At 37.2% G+C, this 16,381-nt stretch overlaps 1 protein-coding gene across 1 annotated transcript in view; it reads left to right on the top strand.

The window, feature by feature from the left end:
* The window catches only part of AEBP2 (AE binding protein 2), a 70,346-nt gene that overhangs the window by 27,593 nt on the left and 26,372 nt on the right, over positions 1 to 16,381 (top strand). The window contains exon 3 of the mRNA XM_035028120.1: positions 3,580 to 3,687. Coding sequence (XP_034884011.1) covers positions 3,580 to 3,687 — 108 coding nt within the window. The remainder of the gene's footprint in view (positions 1 to 3,579; positions 3,688 to 16,381) is intronic.

The following is a 16,381-nucleotide window of genomic DNA, read 5'->3' as shown; positions in this document are numbered from 1 at the left end:
TCAAAGGAGTAAGCCATGAATACAGTCAGAAAAATACCCCTGGTACATTTGGTCAAAGAAATTGACGAAGGTGAAGGAGATTTACACTTGGTCCCCAGGTTTGTACCATTCTTTTTAATTTGGGGCATTTTGGAGGAGTTCCCTTAAGGTAAAATTGACCTATTCTGATAGTCATGAGGAAGGTTTTCCAGAAGACTTCTCAGCAGAAAGCCCAAGCCTCCCTGTAACATTGAAATTTTAGACCTCTACATCTTTTAAGTTAGGTCATTATAAATTTGAAGATTCTTTGGTAGTCCAGAAATATTCTTTAGATAACTGTGTGGGGTTTCTTTTCTTTTTTTTTTTAAATTTTTAAAAAGATTTTATTTATTTGACAGAGACACAGCGAGAGAAGGAACACAAGCAGGGGGAGTGGGAGAGGGAGAGAAGCCGGCCCCCCGCCAAGCAGTGAGCCCGACGCGGGGCTCGATCCCAGGACTCCGGGATCATGACCTGAGCCGAAGGCAGACGCTTAATGACCGAGCCACCCAGGCGCCCCCCCCGTTTTTTAAGATTTTATTTATTTGAGAGCGAGAGAATGAGAGAGAGAGAACACGAGAGGGGGTAGGGTCAGAGGGAGAAGCAGACTCCCTGCTGAACAGGGAGCCCGATGTGGGACTCAATCCTGGGACTCCAGGATCATGACCTGAGCTAAAGGCAGTCGCTTAACCAACTGAGCCACCCAGGCGCCCTCTTTTCTTTTTTCTTAAGACAGTCTGGCAGAAAAATTTGGTGGTAGTTATTTTGAGAAAGGACCGCCAGTCTTTATTATAAACCCAATTTTTCTGTTAAGTAGTCCTTCTGAGAGAACTTATAATATATAATCTTGCATTTTCATCGTATTTTGGAGTTAGCAAATGTGTGCTCACAGTGTTTGAAGAAAAAGGAAATAGAGGTTTAGATAAGTATTCTTCCAGCATTGCTGCAAAGTGTGAAAGCTCTGGATAGAATTCAGGTCATTTACTTTTGTGCTATTTCTATTACTTTTCTTTTTTTTAAAGATTTTATTTATATATTTGAGAGAGGGAGAGAGCACAAGCAGGGGGAGGAGCAGAGGAAGAGGGAGAGAGAGAATCTCTCAAGCAGACTCCATGCTGAGCGCACCCTGAGATCATGACCTGAGCCAAAATCAAGAGTCGGACACTTAACTGACTGAGCCACCCAGGCGCCCCTATTTCTATTACATCTAATAATAAACCTTATATGTCTGCCTATCATGAGAGACTACACTATGCACCTCTGTGCCTCAGCATTCTAATTAATACAGCTAGATCTTAATTTGTTTTAAGATGGTATAGAGGAACCAAAGACAGATTTTATTTTTGAATAATTCCTTTCACATTTGGATCGGATTCCTATGGTGTTTGGTTTTCAGGGTTAATTTTTACAATGAGAAAGTTTCTAAAAATTGGGTATGAAAACATTTTTCAGATCCTGTGCATCTAAAAACTCACGTTAGAAGAAAGACCCTTTTGTCAGATTTTGAAGTTTTTTTTATCAAAGTGTCTTCCTAACACAGATTAGGGAAAAAATTCAGCTTTTAAACAGTTTTGTGGTTTTTATGGATCCTTGATGTGGTGTTGTGGTGCCTCTTTTGTCTTTGTGCAACTTTAGTGCTTCCTCTTCCCCTACCCCCCATCCCTGGGAATTATTTTCCAAATATTTCACCCCATTATAGCTAAACATAGTTAACTTTGGTCTCTTTTTACACTTACTTCATTTCCTATAAAATGTGTTAGGTTGAAGGTTATGGTTTTTCTTTGAACCTGAAGGTGTTTCTCTAATAATGTTACTAGACATTATTCCATCTAGAGTCTAGCCCATACCTACTCAGAGTGAAGGCTATTATCGAGTGGAATTACAGTCTGCCATTGTCTCCATATTCATGTTTATTACCAGGGAAAAAAATGAGAAGTCAGATTGTTGTTGCTCTCAAATGCAGTGGTTGGCTAATGTTAGGTAGGGGTAGTGTTTGAGTATTTACCTTTATTGTTTGAAAGTAACTCAGCACAGAGCTTACTTAAGAGTTAAGACAGCAGAATTCTTCACTGTTACAAAAATCATTACATAAATGATGTTAATTTTGTTTCCAGTTACTTTAAGGCATTTTTCTTTATGTGGTATGACTTGTGAGAGAATTTTAAACCAACCTGAGTCCTGTTTATTACTTAAATTGAATATTCAAGACTTAGAATCTAGTAGTCTTGAGTCAGGAAATTGATAGATAGCACTGATCATCTGCATGTGATTATTAAACATTATTGAATTAATTTCCACAGGATAATACATGTAGCTCTTAATTACTGGGAACTTCAGGAATCATTTTATAAACCTACACTAGGGTCAGGGATTTGAAGTATGAAGGAGGAAATGTAATGATTTCTATATCTGTTTAACTAAAAGTAACTAAAAGAAATTAGCCAATCTGTCCAGGAGTCAGGATATGTATCTAAACAGTTGTGTCAAACAGCAAAAGCAGTATTGCCTTGTTAGACCTATCTGATATAAAATGGTTTTGGTTTTCGGTAAAAATTCAGTTATTTTAGACTGTTGATTTTTCTAGGCTTTAAAAAAAGTTTATTTTAAACTGTTTAATGATTGTTTCTTCAGTTCTGTAAGTTTATTCTGTTCTACATACAGTAAAGTCTTCAAAGTGTCGCTCTATTTATAATTGCTCTTACCTTAGAAGAGAGCAGAGCCTATAAATGATTCTTTGAAGGTTATGATTACAGTGGATTCATACTTTTACTGATGTTGGGGGACAGTTTTCAGTGTTCCGTTTGATGGAAATATAATGTTAGAAAACTGATCTCTCATTAGTAGGAAGATGATAAAGATTAGATTGTTAGTTGTTAGATTAATACTTTCCAAGCCCAGTTATACTCAATTACGTGAATCCAGGAATGTGGATCTATAATGATGATAGAACAGTTTATACCCATTGCTTTTGTAACTGTATTAATTTAACATTTTGTATTAAATTTTGCTTCATAATCAAGATAATTAGAAATAATTTTTAATGAACACTAAAATTGAGTATTAGTATGCATGTGAGAATAAGGAATCAAGAGCAGAAAAATTTAATTTGGTAATTTAATTGCTTTACTAATTTTTTTAAGTTCATCTTTAAAAATTAATATTTGATTATTTTGATTTATTTTTATTGTTTCTTTATACCCTTATATTTTCCTGATATTTATGATTAATACATGCTTGTTCCCTCATGTAGTAAATATAAAAATAATGGTGTATAGTCCTGGTTCCTTAGGGATATATTGTTAATATTTTGTATATTTCCTTCTCAGTGACACTTTGGGATTGGTTTGTCAGTCCCCATTTAAGGAATTGGACCGCAGCCTTAAGGGGAAAAGGTTAAAACCATGCCTCTCATACTGGAAGTTCAAAAGTTTAAGCATTTTGACTGATTCATACATTAATGGCTCTTTTTGTCAATTAAAGACTTGCAACGTGTTCATTTGAATTTACAAGGAATAAAACTGTTGAAATGAATGATGAAAATTATGGCTCTTCTTTTAACAGGTATTTGTTTGCTTATGGAAAGGTTGCAAAGTATATAACACTCCGTCAACCAGTCAGAGTTGGTTACAGAGGCATATGCTGACACACAGTGGAGACAAACCTTTCAAGGTAAGTAAGCATATGTGAGTTGTTTTAACTTTTAGTTGGTGTATTTCTTAATGGGCATACTTTTGCCCTTCTTAAAATGTTTAAAGGAAGCACTTGTTTAGACATTCCTGTGGATACATGGAAGTTAAAAAATAGGTGGAGATAAAGATAATTTAATCCAATTCTTAAAATTTGGAGAACAGAAAAAAAGTGAGTTTAGGGTCTTCAAAATAGCTAATGAGCAGACCAATTTGAATACACGTCTTTAAAATTGGTGGCTTTTAATACTTTGTGCTCTTTGTTTTTTCACTGCCATAGGTTTCAGTCTTTTTATTAGTAAACAACACTGATTATTATACAAAAAAGTGAAATTGTACAACATTAAGGGGTTTGATTGTTTTCACTCAGTTTTGAGATCATATTACTGAGCTTTGTTGTAAATAACTGCATCAAATAGGTGTATTCTGAGAAATTGTATGAAGAGCAAGTGTTTATAAAAACCATTTTTCTATTTATCTTCACTAAAAATTGAACAAAATATTTTGATTTTTAATTATGGAAAGCATATACCATAGAGGTTAAAAGTTTGTGTTTAGAGAAGTTTAATAATTGTTAAATTCATAATCTGCTGGTATGTAAATACTGTGCCAGAAACTTTCCTTGGGTTTCATTAGAGAAGGAGATAATTCTTGTGGAGCTGCTTTTTAAAAATTACTCCGGTTTTTTTTTTTTGGAAAGACAGTCTTTAACAAGTTAAAAAAAAAATAATAGCTTATATTGAGAAATATTGCCCCCTGTTTTCTTGTTCCTTCTTCGTGAAATACGTGTCACTGTTACTAGTTTCCAGTGAATTCTTCTAGTATTTCTTTATGAAAGTGTAAGCAGGTAAATACGTAGTTTCATTCTCCTTTCTTACACGTAATCCAGTGAACTGTATACTGTCTATACCTTATTTTTTTAAATGAGCTTTTCATTTTGTTTTATTTTAAAGATTTTATTTATTTGAGAGAGAGAGAGCTCATGATTGGCAGGGAGGGACAGAGGGAGAGGGAGAAGCAGACTTCCCCGTTGAGCAGGGAGCCGGACGCAGGGCTCAATCCCAGGGCCCAATCCCAGGGCCCCAGGATCATGACAGATGCTTATCTGACTGAGCCACCAGGTGCTCCTGAGCTTTTTATTTTAAAGCAGTTTTAGATTTATAGTAATATAAAGATTACAGAGCTCCCTTATACCCTATACCAAGTTTCCCCCACTGTTAATATCTTTGTTGCATGTATGTGTACCTTGTTCTTTTAACTTACTTTATGCTAGAGATCTTTCTATATTTGTTCATAGAGAATGTTCTTTCAGTTTATTTAACCAAACTTGTATAAACACTTGGGTTATTTCTAGTCTTTGGCTATTTTAAATAGTGCTGCAGTGATAAATCTTTGACCATAATGTCATTTTGTACATGTATAATTATATATGTAGGAAAAATTCCTAAAAATGATATGAGAGGGTGGATCAAAGGTTATGTAAGTATTGGTGATTTTGATAAATATTGCCAAACTGCCCACCCTAGGGGTTGTGTCCTCATCATCATCATTAGAGCATCTGCCTTCTCAATAGCCCTGCTAAGAAGGTGGTGTCAAACTTTTGGATTTTTGCCAGTCTAATAGATGAGAAATTGCATCCTAATGTAGTTTGAGTTTGCTTTTCTTTCATTATGAGGAAATTTGGGGATCTTTTCATATGTTTAACTATTTGGGTTTCTTTTTCTTACAAATTTTCTTTATTTTTTATTTTAAAAAATATTAATTAATTTATATTAAGTAAGCTCTGTGCCCAGTGTGGGCCTTGAACTCATGACTCTGAGATCAAGATTTGCATGCTCTACTGGCTGAGCCAGCTAGGCACCCCTCTTTATTCTTTTTTAAATAAATGGTCTCATTGAGCTTTCTCTTGGCATGTGGGTCTTATATAACTTTAACACCCTAGTCTTTTTTGTGGTCATACTTTAGATCCTGGCCCTGGTAGGTACTGGAAGTGTATGATCTGGGACAGTTTTTAAACTTCCCATTTAAGGTGTAGCTAGTAAGAATAGTTACCTCATAGAGCTGTACAGTATGTATCCAGTAAATGTAGGAGCTTATTGTTGTTAAAGTAGAAGAATCATTTACTTTCTCATTTTGTGTATTTCCATAAATTTTTATTTAGAGCAGCAATCCTGCTGGTTGATTATGTTGTGCAGATCCATTTCAAAGCCTGTCAGATGCATTTTTTCTCCCAAATCCTCTATTTATGTATGTATGTCTGTATGTATGTATGTATGTATGTATGTATTTATGCATGCCCAAATCCTCTTTTTAGAAACGGTAGAAGATTGCCATTGGAGAGAGGGAAACAAATTGTTTTTAAAAGACAAAAGTTAAGGGGAATGATTTAGTGAGGCATTGTTCTGTAAGTCATAGGCATCATTTAATTTATTGATTGATTTTTTTAAAGAAGATTTTATTTATTTGTCAGAGAGTGAGCACAAGCAGGGGGAGCGGCAGGCAGAGGAAGAGGGAGAAGCAGGCTTCCCGCTGAGCAGGGAGCACAATGTGGGACTCCATCCCAGGACTCTGGGATCATGACCTGAGCTGAAGGCTGACGCTTAACCAACTGAGCCACCCAGGCATCCCCATAGGCATCATTTAAATCCAGAAAACATTTATTGATTGCTTCTCGGCCTTTTGGCTAAGATCAAGTGCAGAAAACATTTATTGATATCTCCAGTACATGGCAGTGTGCTAGGCACCTTGGAAGCAAGGTGAATAAGAAAGCCAGGCCTCAGCTCTTCAGGGAACTTAACATTTCTTCAGATGTATACAGCTCTAAATAGATTTAAGTAATGAAATGTTTTAAATGCTTTAATAGTGACCTGTGAAAGGTTGTCTGGAAATGGGGATTAGGGATCAATTAAAAATACTCTAATAAGGACTGGGAAGGAGTAGTAGAAAGTAAGTGGGAGTCAACTATAGAGAGAAGGTCATGAGGTGGTGATGTTTGAGGGATTCTCTTTTTTTTGAAAAAATATTTTGGTTACAATGTACAATGAAGTGTCTAAAGTATACTTAAGTGTTCCACAGCTTGATTGTTTCCATGTGCGCATGCACTGTGATGTATGCACCTGTGCTGCCACCACCCTGATGAAGAATATTCTCAGTAAAACGGAATTTCTTAGTTCCCTTTCTAGTCTGTTCTTCTATCCTCTAATCTCCCCCGGCTCTATTATGATTTCAGTCATCCTGGCTTAGTTCTGGCTGCAGCATTTTATTTAACCTAATTTCTCTTGGCTGTTTACCTATGAGTGGAATTACCAAGTCCTAGAATAGGGCATTTTTAGCTTTGGAAACTACAACTCTTATCCAAATTGGTTGTATCATTTTACATTCACACCAGTGAATTAGAGTTTTAGTTGCTCTGTATCTTGGTATTATCAGTCTTTTAATTTTAGCCATTCTGGTAGATTTGTAGTGGTATCTCATTTTGGCTTTAATTGTACTTCCCTGATGAGAAGTGAGGTTGAGCACATTTTCAGGTGCTTATGGCTATTTGAATTTCCTGTTTTGGGGAGGTGCCTATTTAAGCCTTTTCCTGTTATTTTATTGAATGGCTTGTCTCTCTCTCTCTTTTTTTTTTTTTTTAATAACATGAGCATTTATTTTAATTTTATTATTTTTTAAGATTTTATTTATTTATTTGACAGAGACACAGCGAGAGAGGGAACACAAGCAGGGGGCGTGGGAGAGGGAGAAGCAGGCTTCCCTTGGACCAGGTAGCCCAGTGTGGGGCTTGATCCCAGAACCCTGGGATCATGGTCTGAGCCGAAGGCAGATGCTTAACAACTGAGCCACCCAGGTGTCCCTGGCTTGTCTTTTATTATATATTTTTAAATATATTTTGGATGCAATTTCTTTGTCATCTATATGTATTGCAAATACCTTCTCCCAATCTGTCTTTGGTTTCCTATTTTGTTTATTTTTTTTAAGTAATCTCTACACCCGGTGTGGGGCTCAAACTCACAACCCAGAGATCGAGAGTCATGTGCTCCACCAACTGAGCCAGCCAGGCACTGCTGTCTTTGGTTTCCTAATGGGATCTTTTGAAGAATAGTTTTTAATTTCAGTGAAACCTAATTTACCAACTTTTTTTTTTTTCTTAAATAGTGCTTTTTGTATTCTGTTTAAGAAATTTTTGCCTACCCTTAGTATATGAAGATGAGGAGGGTTGGGGCTCCTGGATGGCTCAGTTGGTTAAGTGTCTGCCTTCGGCTCAGGTCATGATCCCAGGGTCCTGGGATCGAGTTCCGCATTGGGCTCCCTGCTCAGCTGGGAGCCTGCTTCTCCCTCTCCCTCTGCCCCTCCCCCTGCTTGTGCTTTCTCTCTCTCTCTCTTTCTAATAAAATCTTAAAAAAAAAAAGGGGGTATTATAGAAAATCTAAGAGTTTTGTCTTAATGGTTGTAGGGAAATCATTTGAGGCTAATATTTAAATATAATTTGCATACAATAAGGTTTAGCAAGTGTACAATTCAGTAGTTTTTTAGTGTGTTCATAGTGTTCTGCAGCCGTCACCACTATTTACTTACAGAATTAATAGCTTTTGAGAGAAAGAAAAGGAAGCATAAAAGAATGAGTGGACTATTTAGGGAGTAGCATTTCTTTCTTATTATTTTTTTAAGACTTATTTATTTGAGAGAGAGCAAGAGCGTGGTGGGGGGGCGGGCAGAGGAGAAGGGAGAGAGAGAATCTCAGGCAGACTCCCTGCTGAGCGTGGAGCACTCTGCAGGGCTCCATCCCATAATCCTGAGATACTACCAGAGCCAAAATCAATTGTCGGACACCTAACCAACTGAGCTACTCAGGTGCCCCTTGAGTAGCATGTTTCATATATGTATGTGATACTTTATTGTGGCAATTTGAAATATTTTTAGAACTATTTCTGTAGATTGGTGAGCTTGGACTATCTAGAAATTAAATGTATAAGCAATTGACTTCAAAAAGTTTTTCATATTTACTGTTACAGTATTTGTTGTATAATGAATAAGGGGAACGTAGGGGTCAGAAATAATCATGATTAGCAGAGGCTTTAATGCTATTTTGTGCCTTGCATATTACCCATATATTTTTTTGCATTACCTATTTTAACTAATTCTTAAAATAGTCTTTGAAGTAATTACTGTTGCTCTCATTTTAGATATGAGGAGACTGAGGTAAGAAGAGATTAAATTTTTTTTCTTTTTTTTTTTCTTTTTAAAGATTTTATTTATTTGACTGGGAGAGAGAGAGCACTTGTAGTCAGAGCTGCAGGGAGAGGGAGAGGGAGAAGCAGACTCCCTGCTGAACAGAGAGGCTCACTTTGGGGCTCGATACCATGACCTGAGCTGAAGGCAGTGGCTTAACCAACTGAGCCACCCAGGCGCCCCAAGGTTAAATATTTTCTACGGTCATGGCTAGTTGGTGGTAGATTGAGGACTTCAGAGGCAGTATTAATTCAGGGTCTTAGTCCTTAACCACTCATGCTCTGGTGCCTCTCAATAATTTATAATGCAGAATAGCCCCTGTGCAATATATGGATTGTGTACTGTGTTTCGATTACTGTTATTATCTCTTACTATATCTTATTCTGGAATTTGATTATCCTACGGAGTTTGCATTGTATTTTGGGGCCTTTTTCATTATATTTACAGTATGCTTCAAGCATTCACCTAAGAGTTCAGTTTTATTCATACCTTAAAAAAATATCAATGTGGCTGCTCTGTAGTGGTGCTTTGGTGTGGATAATTGATAAAATCATCTTGATGATGAATTTTTTAAAATGTGCACTGTCTTTACTGAAAATATTTAAAGTTGTTTATTCTTCAGGATGAAGTCTGAATAAAGAAAAGGGATGGAGAATAGGGAAAGGAAGGGCTAAGTATAGCACCTAACGTTGCCTGATTATGACAGACTTTGAAATTTCACAGCCAACAAAGTTTTTTCTTAATTCCCAGTAGAGTCTTGCTCTTCCACTTTGTCACATGGAAATAAGTATGTTATAAATGTAATACCAGCTACTGTTTGAAAGATTTGATACTAAAAACCTTCAAGAAGATAGTGGTACTATAACATCTATAGAAAACCATTGTTTATTCTGTAGTACATACTGGATTTCTTAACCTATGTATGAAATCAAGAAATAAATTGAATCATTTTGCACCTACATGTAGCTTATGTCATCATTTCTATATTGGGCATTGTTTCACATCAATGAATATTACTTTTTAATGGTTGTATATTATTATTATTATTTTTTAAGGTTTTATTTGAGAGAGAGCATGAGTGGTGGGGAGGGGCAAGTGGAGAGGGAGAAGCAGGCCCCCCCCCCCCCCCCCACGCTGAGCAGGGATCCCAATGCGGGGCTCGATCCCAGGATCCTGGGATCATGATCTGAGCTGAAGTCAGACGCTTAAGAGCAGCTGAGCCACCCAGGCACCCCTGGTTGTATGCTATTCCTATGAGATAGTTTATCATATTTAAATCAGTCCTTTTTTTTTTTTTTTAAAGATTTATTTATTTGAAAGAGAGGTGGGGGAGAGGGAGAAAGAGAATTTCAAGCAGATTCCCCACTGACTGTAGTGCCCAACACAGGACTTGATCTCATGACCCTGAGCAGAAATTAAAGAGTAGGAGGCTTAACCGACTGAGCCACCCAGGTGCTCTTGATTAGTCTTTTTTTTTTTAAGATTTATTTATTTGTCAGAGAAAGAGAGAGTGAGTGCACACGAGCAGGGGCAGTGGCAGGCAGAGGGGGGAGGGAGAAGCCGGTTCTCTGCTGCAGGGAACCCGATGCAGGACTCAATCCCAGGACCCTGAGATTATGACCCGAGCTGAAGGCAGATGCTTAACCAACTGAGCCACCCAGGCATCCCTAATTAGTCCTTTCTTGATGGATCTTTTTTGGTCCAGTTATCCTCAATATAAAGAACAATGTAATCAATGAACATATTTTATAAACTGCTTTTGGGAGCTAATATAAATTCCTAGAAGCTATTTCACTAGTTCAGAGAGTTGATGTATAGGCTTGCTTTTGATAGGTATTATTAAATCCCCTTCCAGAAAACCATACTGATTTATAGTCCAACTAGCAGTGTATATAATAGTGCTGTTTCTCCAGTCTTCCTGAAGCTTGGCAATAATTATTGACATTAATAATTGGCATTATTTTATCTTTGCCAATTTACCAAGCACATTTTTTTGATTACTAGCAAGATTTGAGTATCTTTACATGTTCTGGCTATTGGTATTTTTTTCTCTAAATTGATTATTTGGTTGCTTTGCCCTTCTTTTGGAGTTTTTCCTCCTGATTTATATAAACCTTAATATTAAATGTACATATTTCCTGCATGTAATAGATACTTGGTCTGGATTGTCATTTCTCATAAACTTTTGTGTGTTCTGCCATCAAGAAGTTTCTGTGTAGTGATATTACCATATATTTCTACATATATGTAGATATATGCAATGTAAACACAATGTAAATATATTTTTATATATTTGCATTACTCTTTTTCCTGTATTGTTTTTGTATTTTTATTTTTAAACGGCTTTATTTATTTATTTATTTAGTATGAGCAGAGGGAGAGAGAGAGAATCCCAAGCAGACCCCATACTGAGCATGGAGTTTGATGTGGGGCTCAATCTCATGACCCTGGGATCATGACGTGAGCCAAAATCAAGTCAAGATGCTAACCGACTGAGCCACTCAGGCGCCCCGATTTTGTTATTTTTATTTTTATTTTTTTTTTAAAGATTTTATTTATTTGAAAGAGAGAGAATGAGAGAGAGCACATGAGATGGGGGAGGGTCAGAGGGAGAAGCAGACTCCCTGCCGAGCAGGGAACCTGATGCGGGACTCGATCCAGGGACTCCAGGATCATGACCTGAGCTGAAGGCAGTCGCTTAACCAACTGAGCCACCCAGGCGCCCCGATTTTGTTATTTTTAGAATGGAAATCTTGTTAACCTACTCATCTTTATTAAGTAGGAAAAACATCATTTCCCTGCTGTGATAGGAGTTAATTTCCCCCATTTTGACATTGTTTTTCTTGACTTTTTTTATGGTGTTTTTTTTGAAAGGCAGAATTTTTAAACTGAATTTTGAAATAATTTCAGCTTCCAGAGAAGGTGGAACACTCATGTATTTTCTCTGTCACACATTAATGTATAAAATGCCATATATCCTAACCCCGATTTACCAGTTGTCATTTTGCTACATTTGCTCATATCCTTCCATCATTTGTCTCTCCATCTGCCTGCCTTCCTCCTACCCCAATCTCTCCCTCTTTCTCCTTCCCTACCTACCTACCTACCTACACACACACACACACACACACACACACACACACACGCTTTTTTTTGGAGAACAGTTGAGAGGAACACAATCCCTAAATACTTCAGTGTGTGCATTTCCTAAGAACAAGGATATTCATTTACATAACTTCAGCATAATTATCAAGACCCAGAAATTTAACATTGATGCTATTAGTATTGAAGTTGCACTAAGTCCCAATAATATCCTTTGTAGTCGTTGTTTTTCCTCTGTTTAGAATCCAGTTGGGGATCAAGGATCGCATTTAGTTTTCATGACTCCTTTAAAGTTTCCTCAACCTTTTTTTTAATCTTTTATGTCACTGATAGTTTTGAAGAGTAAAAACCTTTAATTTTATATACTCCCCATTTTGGGCTTGTTTGGTGTTTTTGTAATGATCAGATTTGGTTAATGCAATTTTGGAGAAAGTAGAACAAAAGTCTCACTGTATCACTTTAAGGGGTACCTGATGACAGTTTGTTCCATTATAGATGATGTTACCTAGATCACTTGATGGAATTGGCTTTCATATGTATCCTATGAAAATAATTGATGTTAGCTCATTATGAATTTTAGTTTTGTAAAATCAACATACTCCTAAAATGTAAATATAGCTGCTTTGCTAAGGGTTTTTGTAATATTTATCTTTGATAATTAAAGTGCAAAGATTCTTCCTAGATAAGATTTCCCCACCCTATGTTCACTTTATCATGTATATATACATCTGCATAATGTATACATTTAGGGTTTGTTAAATGTAGTGAAACATTTTAATTATTAAGGGTTTGGAAAACGTTACATGTTTTGGGATGCCTGGCTGGCTCAGTCAGTAGAGGGGGTAGGACTCTTGATCTTTTGGGGTTGTAAGTTGGAGCTCCACATTGGGTGTGGAGATTACTTAAAATCTTTAAAAGAAAAAAATGACATGTGTTTACAGTAGTAGGGTATGGGAATATTTTAAACTGTTCTTGGCCTTTTTTTTTTCCCTTTTCAATTTTAATTTTTTTTTTTTTTAAAGATTTTATTTATTTATATGATAGAGAGAGACAGCGAGAACAGGAACACAAGCAGGGGAAGTGGGAGAGGGAGAAGCAGGCCTCCCGCTGAGCAGGGAGCCCGATGTGGCACTCGATCCCAGGACCCCGGGATCATGACCCGAGCCGAAGGCAGACGCTTAACGACTGAGCCACCCAGGCGCCCCTCAATTTTAATTTTGATTCTTGTTAGTTATCTGGTGTTAAGCTTTATGACAGCTAAGTGGCTTTAATCCTACCATGCTTAGAAATACATATATTACTTAACTGAGGAAAATAAAAAGTAATGATATGCAATATGTTTAGTGATGGTTTTGATTTCCTTACTTTATTGCTAATGAGGCAGTGGTTTGTCTTGGTAGATTTGTATATGTTAGAAATTACATAGTTGTACTTTTTATTAGATAAGCTTATTAATATGTACTTTTACTTTGCACACACATTTCTCCCCTCTGCCAGTATTTGTTTACTTTGAACATAGTACAGTTATTTACTTGTCTTGGGTTAATTTATTTATTGTAGCTTTTCCTCAGCAACTAGTCTTCTATAGCTCAGCATGATTGATTACGTTCATAATATTGACATATTTGAATGACTTCTCGTTGTGTTGGAGTAGTGCTTGAAAAACTCAGACTTTTTTTCAAGGTTGGTACATTAAATAGCCTATCTTTTTAGGTGTTTTGGAATCAAGATCCTAGCCTAAATTGTTGATAAAGAAAAAAGAAATTTTATCAAATCAGACTTAAACTATGATATCCTTATAGTTGTGCATACAAGTTAATTTTGGTAACTTGTTGTATAGTGAATGATAGATACTGTTATTGCATCATCACTGTGATGGATGATGAAATAATTTCCTTCTCTTATTCCTTTATGACCTGTTTTGTAGTAGTAGTTGATGCCGATAATTTTATGTATGTATGTATGTATTATAGTGCCTGAGGGGGGCCCCCAGCTTTTTGAGATATAATTGACAAATGAAATTGTAAGATATTTAAATTATACATCATGATGATTTGATATGTATATACAGTTGTGATGAAAGGATTTTCTCCATCTGATTAACACATCCATCACCTCATATATATAGCTTTTTTTTGGTGAGAATCTTTTGATTTTTTTTTTTTTAAGATTTTATTGTCAGAGAGCTTGCTAGTGCACAAGCAGGGGGAGCGGCAGGCAGAGGGAGAAGCAGGCTCCCTGTTGAGCAAGGAGCCTGATGTGGGACTTGATCCCAGGACCCTGGGATCATGACTGAGCCGAAGGCAGACGCTTAACCAATTGAGCCACCCAGTCATCCCGAATCTTTTGATTTTCAACAGACATTCTCTGTAGTAACACGAAGCTTTAAATACCCTGTGCTGCTATCTTTCTTTAATTTGTCTTTGACATTTTGTATGTGTGTCTGTATTTTTTTTTTTTTAAAGATTTTATTTATTTGAGAGAGAGAATGAGACAGAGAGAGAGACCGTGAGATGGGGGAGGATCAGAGGGAGAAGCAGACTCCCTGCTGAGCAGGGAGCCTGATGCGGGACTCGATCCCGGGACTCCAGGATCATGACCTGAGCTGAAGGCAGTTGCTTAACCAACTGAGCCACCCAGGCGCCCTGTGTGTCTGTATTTGAAGCTCTCATGTTCCCTAGCCTTGGCAGCCAGTGTTTAGGATGCTCCCGCTGACCAAACGTGGTAATATTTGACTATAAAGAATAATAACTGCAGTGATCCCCATGATTCTAAAAGACAAAAAAATGATTCCCTTTCTTCCTCCAAAAGAAAAACTTAATTGGTCACCATTGGAGGATGATCGTGATCTCATTATTTAGAAAGCTGGTAAGAATCAAGTAGTATTTCTTTTACTGTGTGAACTGTGCTGCCACTGGGTGTCCAAATCCTGTGCTTGAGTTGCATCTGTGACCAATTAAATTAGAATCGGGGGCATGCAGCCAGGCATTTTGCTGTAATGAAAAAAATTGGATGACTTGGATGTGCACCTAGGCTTAAGAACCACTGTTCTACAAGGTATTTCTCTTATGGGGTACCTTGTACTAAATAGCATTGCTATGGTAAATGCAACTACCAGTTCAGTGGTCCTCGAAAAGGGAGAAAAAAATAGAAGGACAAAGAGTTATGCTATGTATACTGTGTGCATGTTGCATTTGGGATCTTGTTTTTATTGATGTAAACTTTCTTTTCTAGGCCTCCTTGATGTCGCACTTGCCTGTTCTTCATCCTTCCCACCCCTATTTCCAAACTCATTGGCTGCTCTGTCTAGTCACCTTTGCTGGCTTCTGCTCTACCTGACTTCTAAATGTTGGAGAGTGCTCTCTTAAAGTTCTTACCCTAGGTGTCCTTTGGTTTTAAATACTATTAAATATTATTTATATACTGATTACTCTCAGATGTTTATCTCTAGCCCTAACAATATTCCCTCTTGGATTCCAGAATGGAATATTTGGCTTGGATGTCTAAGAGAGTATTTTTTCATTTCAGACATGGTTCTACTCTAGACTCAGTAAATAGTAAGATCATCAAGGGCTCTGGCTTTAAGAGCCCTGTGTCATTCTTGATTCCTCTCTTAAAGAACTTCTCCTGTACTCCCATAAATGCATTAGCAAATCCTGTCAATTTGAGCCTCAGTATATTTTGAATATGACTACTACTACTCTCCCTACTCTTTTTTTTTTTTTTTAAAGATTTTATTTATTTATTTGACAGAGAGACAGCGAGAGAGGGAACACAAGTAGGGGGAGTGGGAGGGGGAGAAGCAGGCTTCCCACGGAGCAGGAAGCCCGACGCGGGGCTCTGTCCCAGGACCCTGGGATCATGACCCAAGCTGAAGGCAGACGCTTAATGACTGAGCCACCCAGGCACCCCTCTCCCTACTCTTTTATCCCCAGTTATCTTCTGTGATTCTATTAGTCACTCAGGTTTTTTTTTTCTTTTTTAAGATTTTATTTATTTATTAGAGAGAGCCCAGTGCACAAGAGTGGGGGAAGGGCAGAGGGAGAGGGAGAAGCAGAGAGTCTGCTATGGGGCTCAATCCCAGGACCTTGAGATCATGACTTGAGCGAAAGGCAGACGCTTAACTGACTGAGCCACCAAGGCACCCCTAGTCACTCAGTTTTAAATATTTGGTAACTCCTCACTCTCTCCAAATTAAAATCCCTATTTCCTAGCATGATGCATAATGGGGTCTTCATATCTGTTATTTACCTGCTTAACTCATTCATTCCCTTACTATAATGATCTAGCTATACTATATACTGCTTGTAGGTCTCAAGTGGATCACGCTCATTGTGTTTTTTTTT

Source organism: Mirounga leonina, unplaced genomic scaffold (assembly GCF_011800145.1).
Source record: "Mirounga leonina isolate KUSES-001 unplaced genomic scaffold, KU_Mleo_1.0 Mir_201, whole genome shotgun sequence".
Lineage (NCBI taxonomy): Eukaryota > Metazoa > Chordata > Mammalia > Carnivora > Phocidae > Mirounga > Mirounga leonina.
The sequence above is the reverse complement of the archived record's forward strand: the minus strand, read 5'-3'. Positions and strand labels throughout refer to the sequence as shown.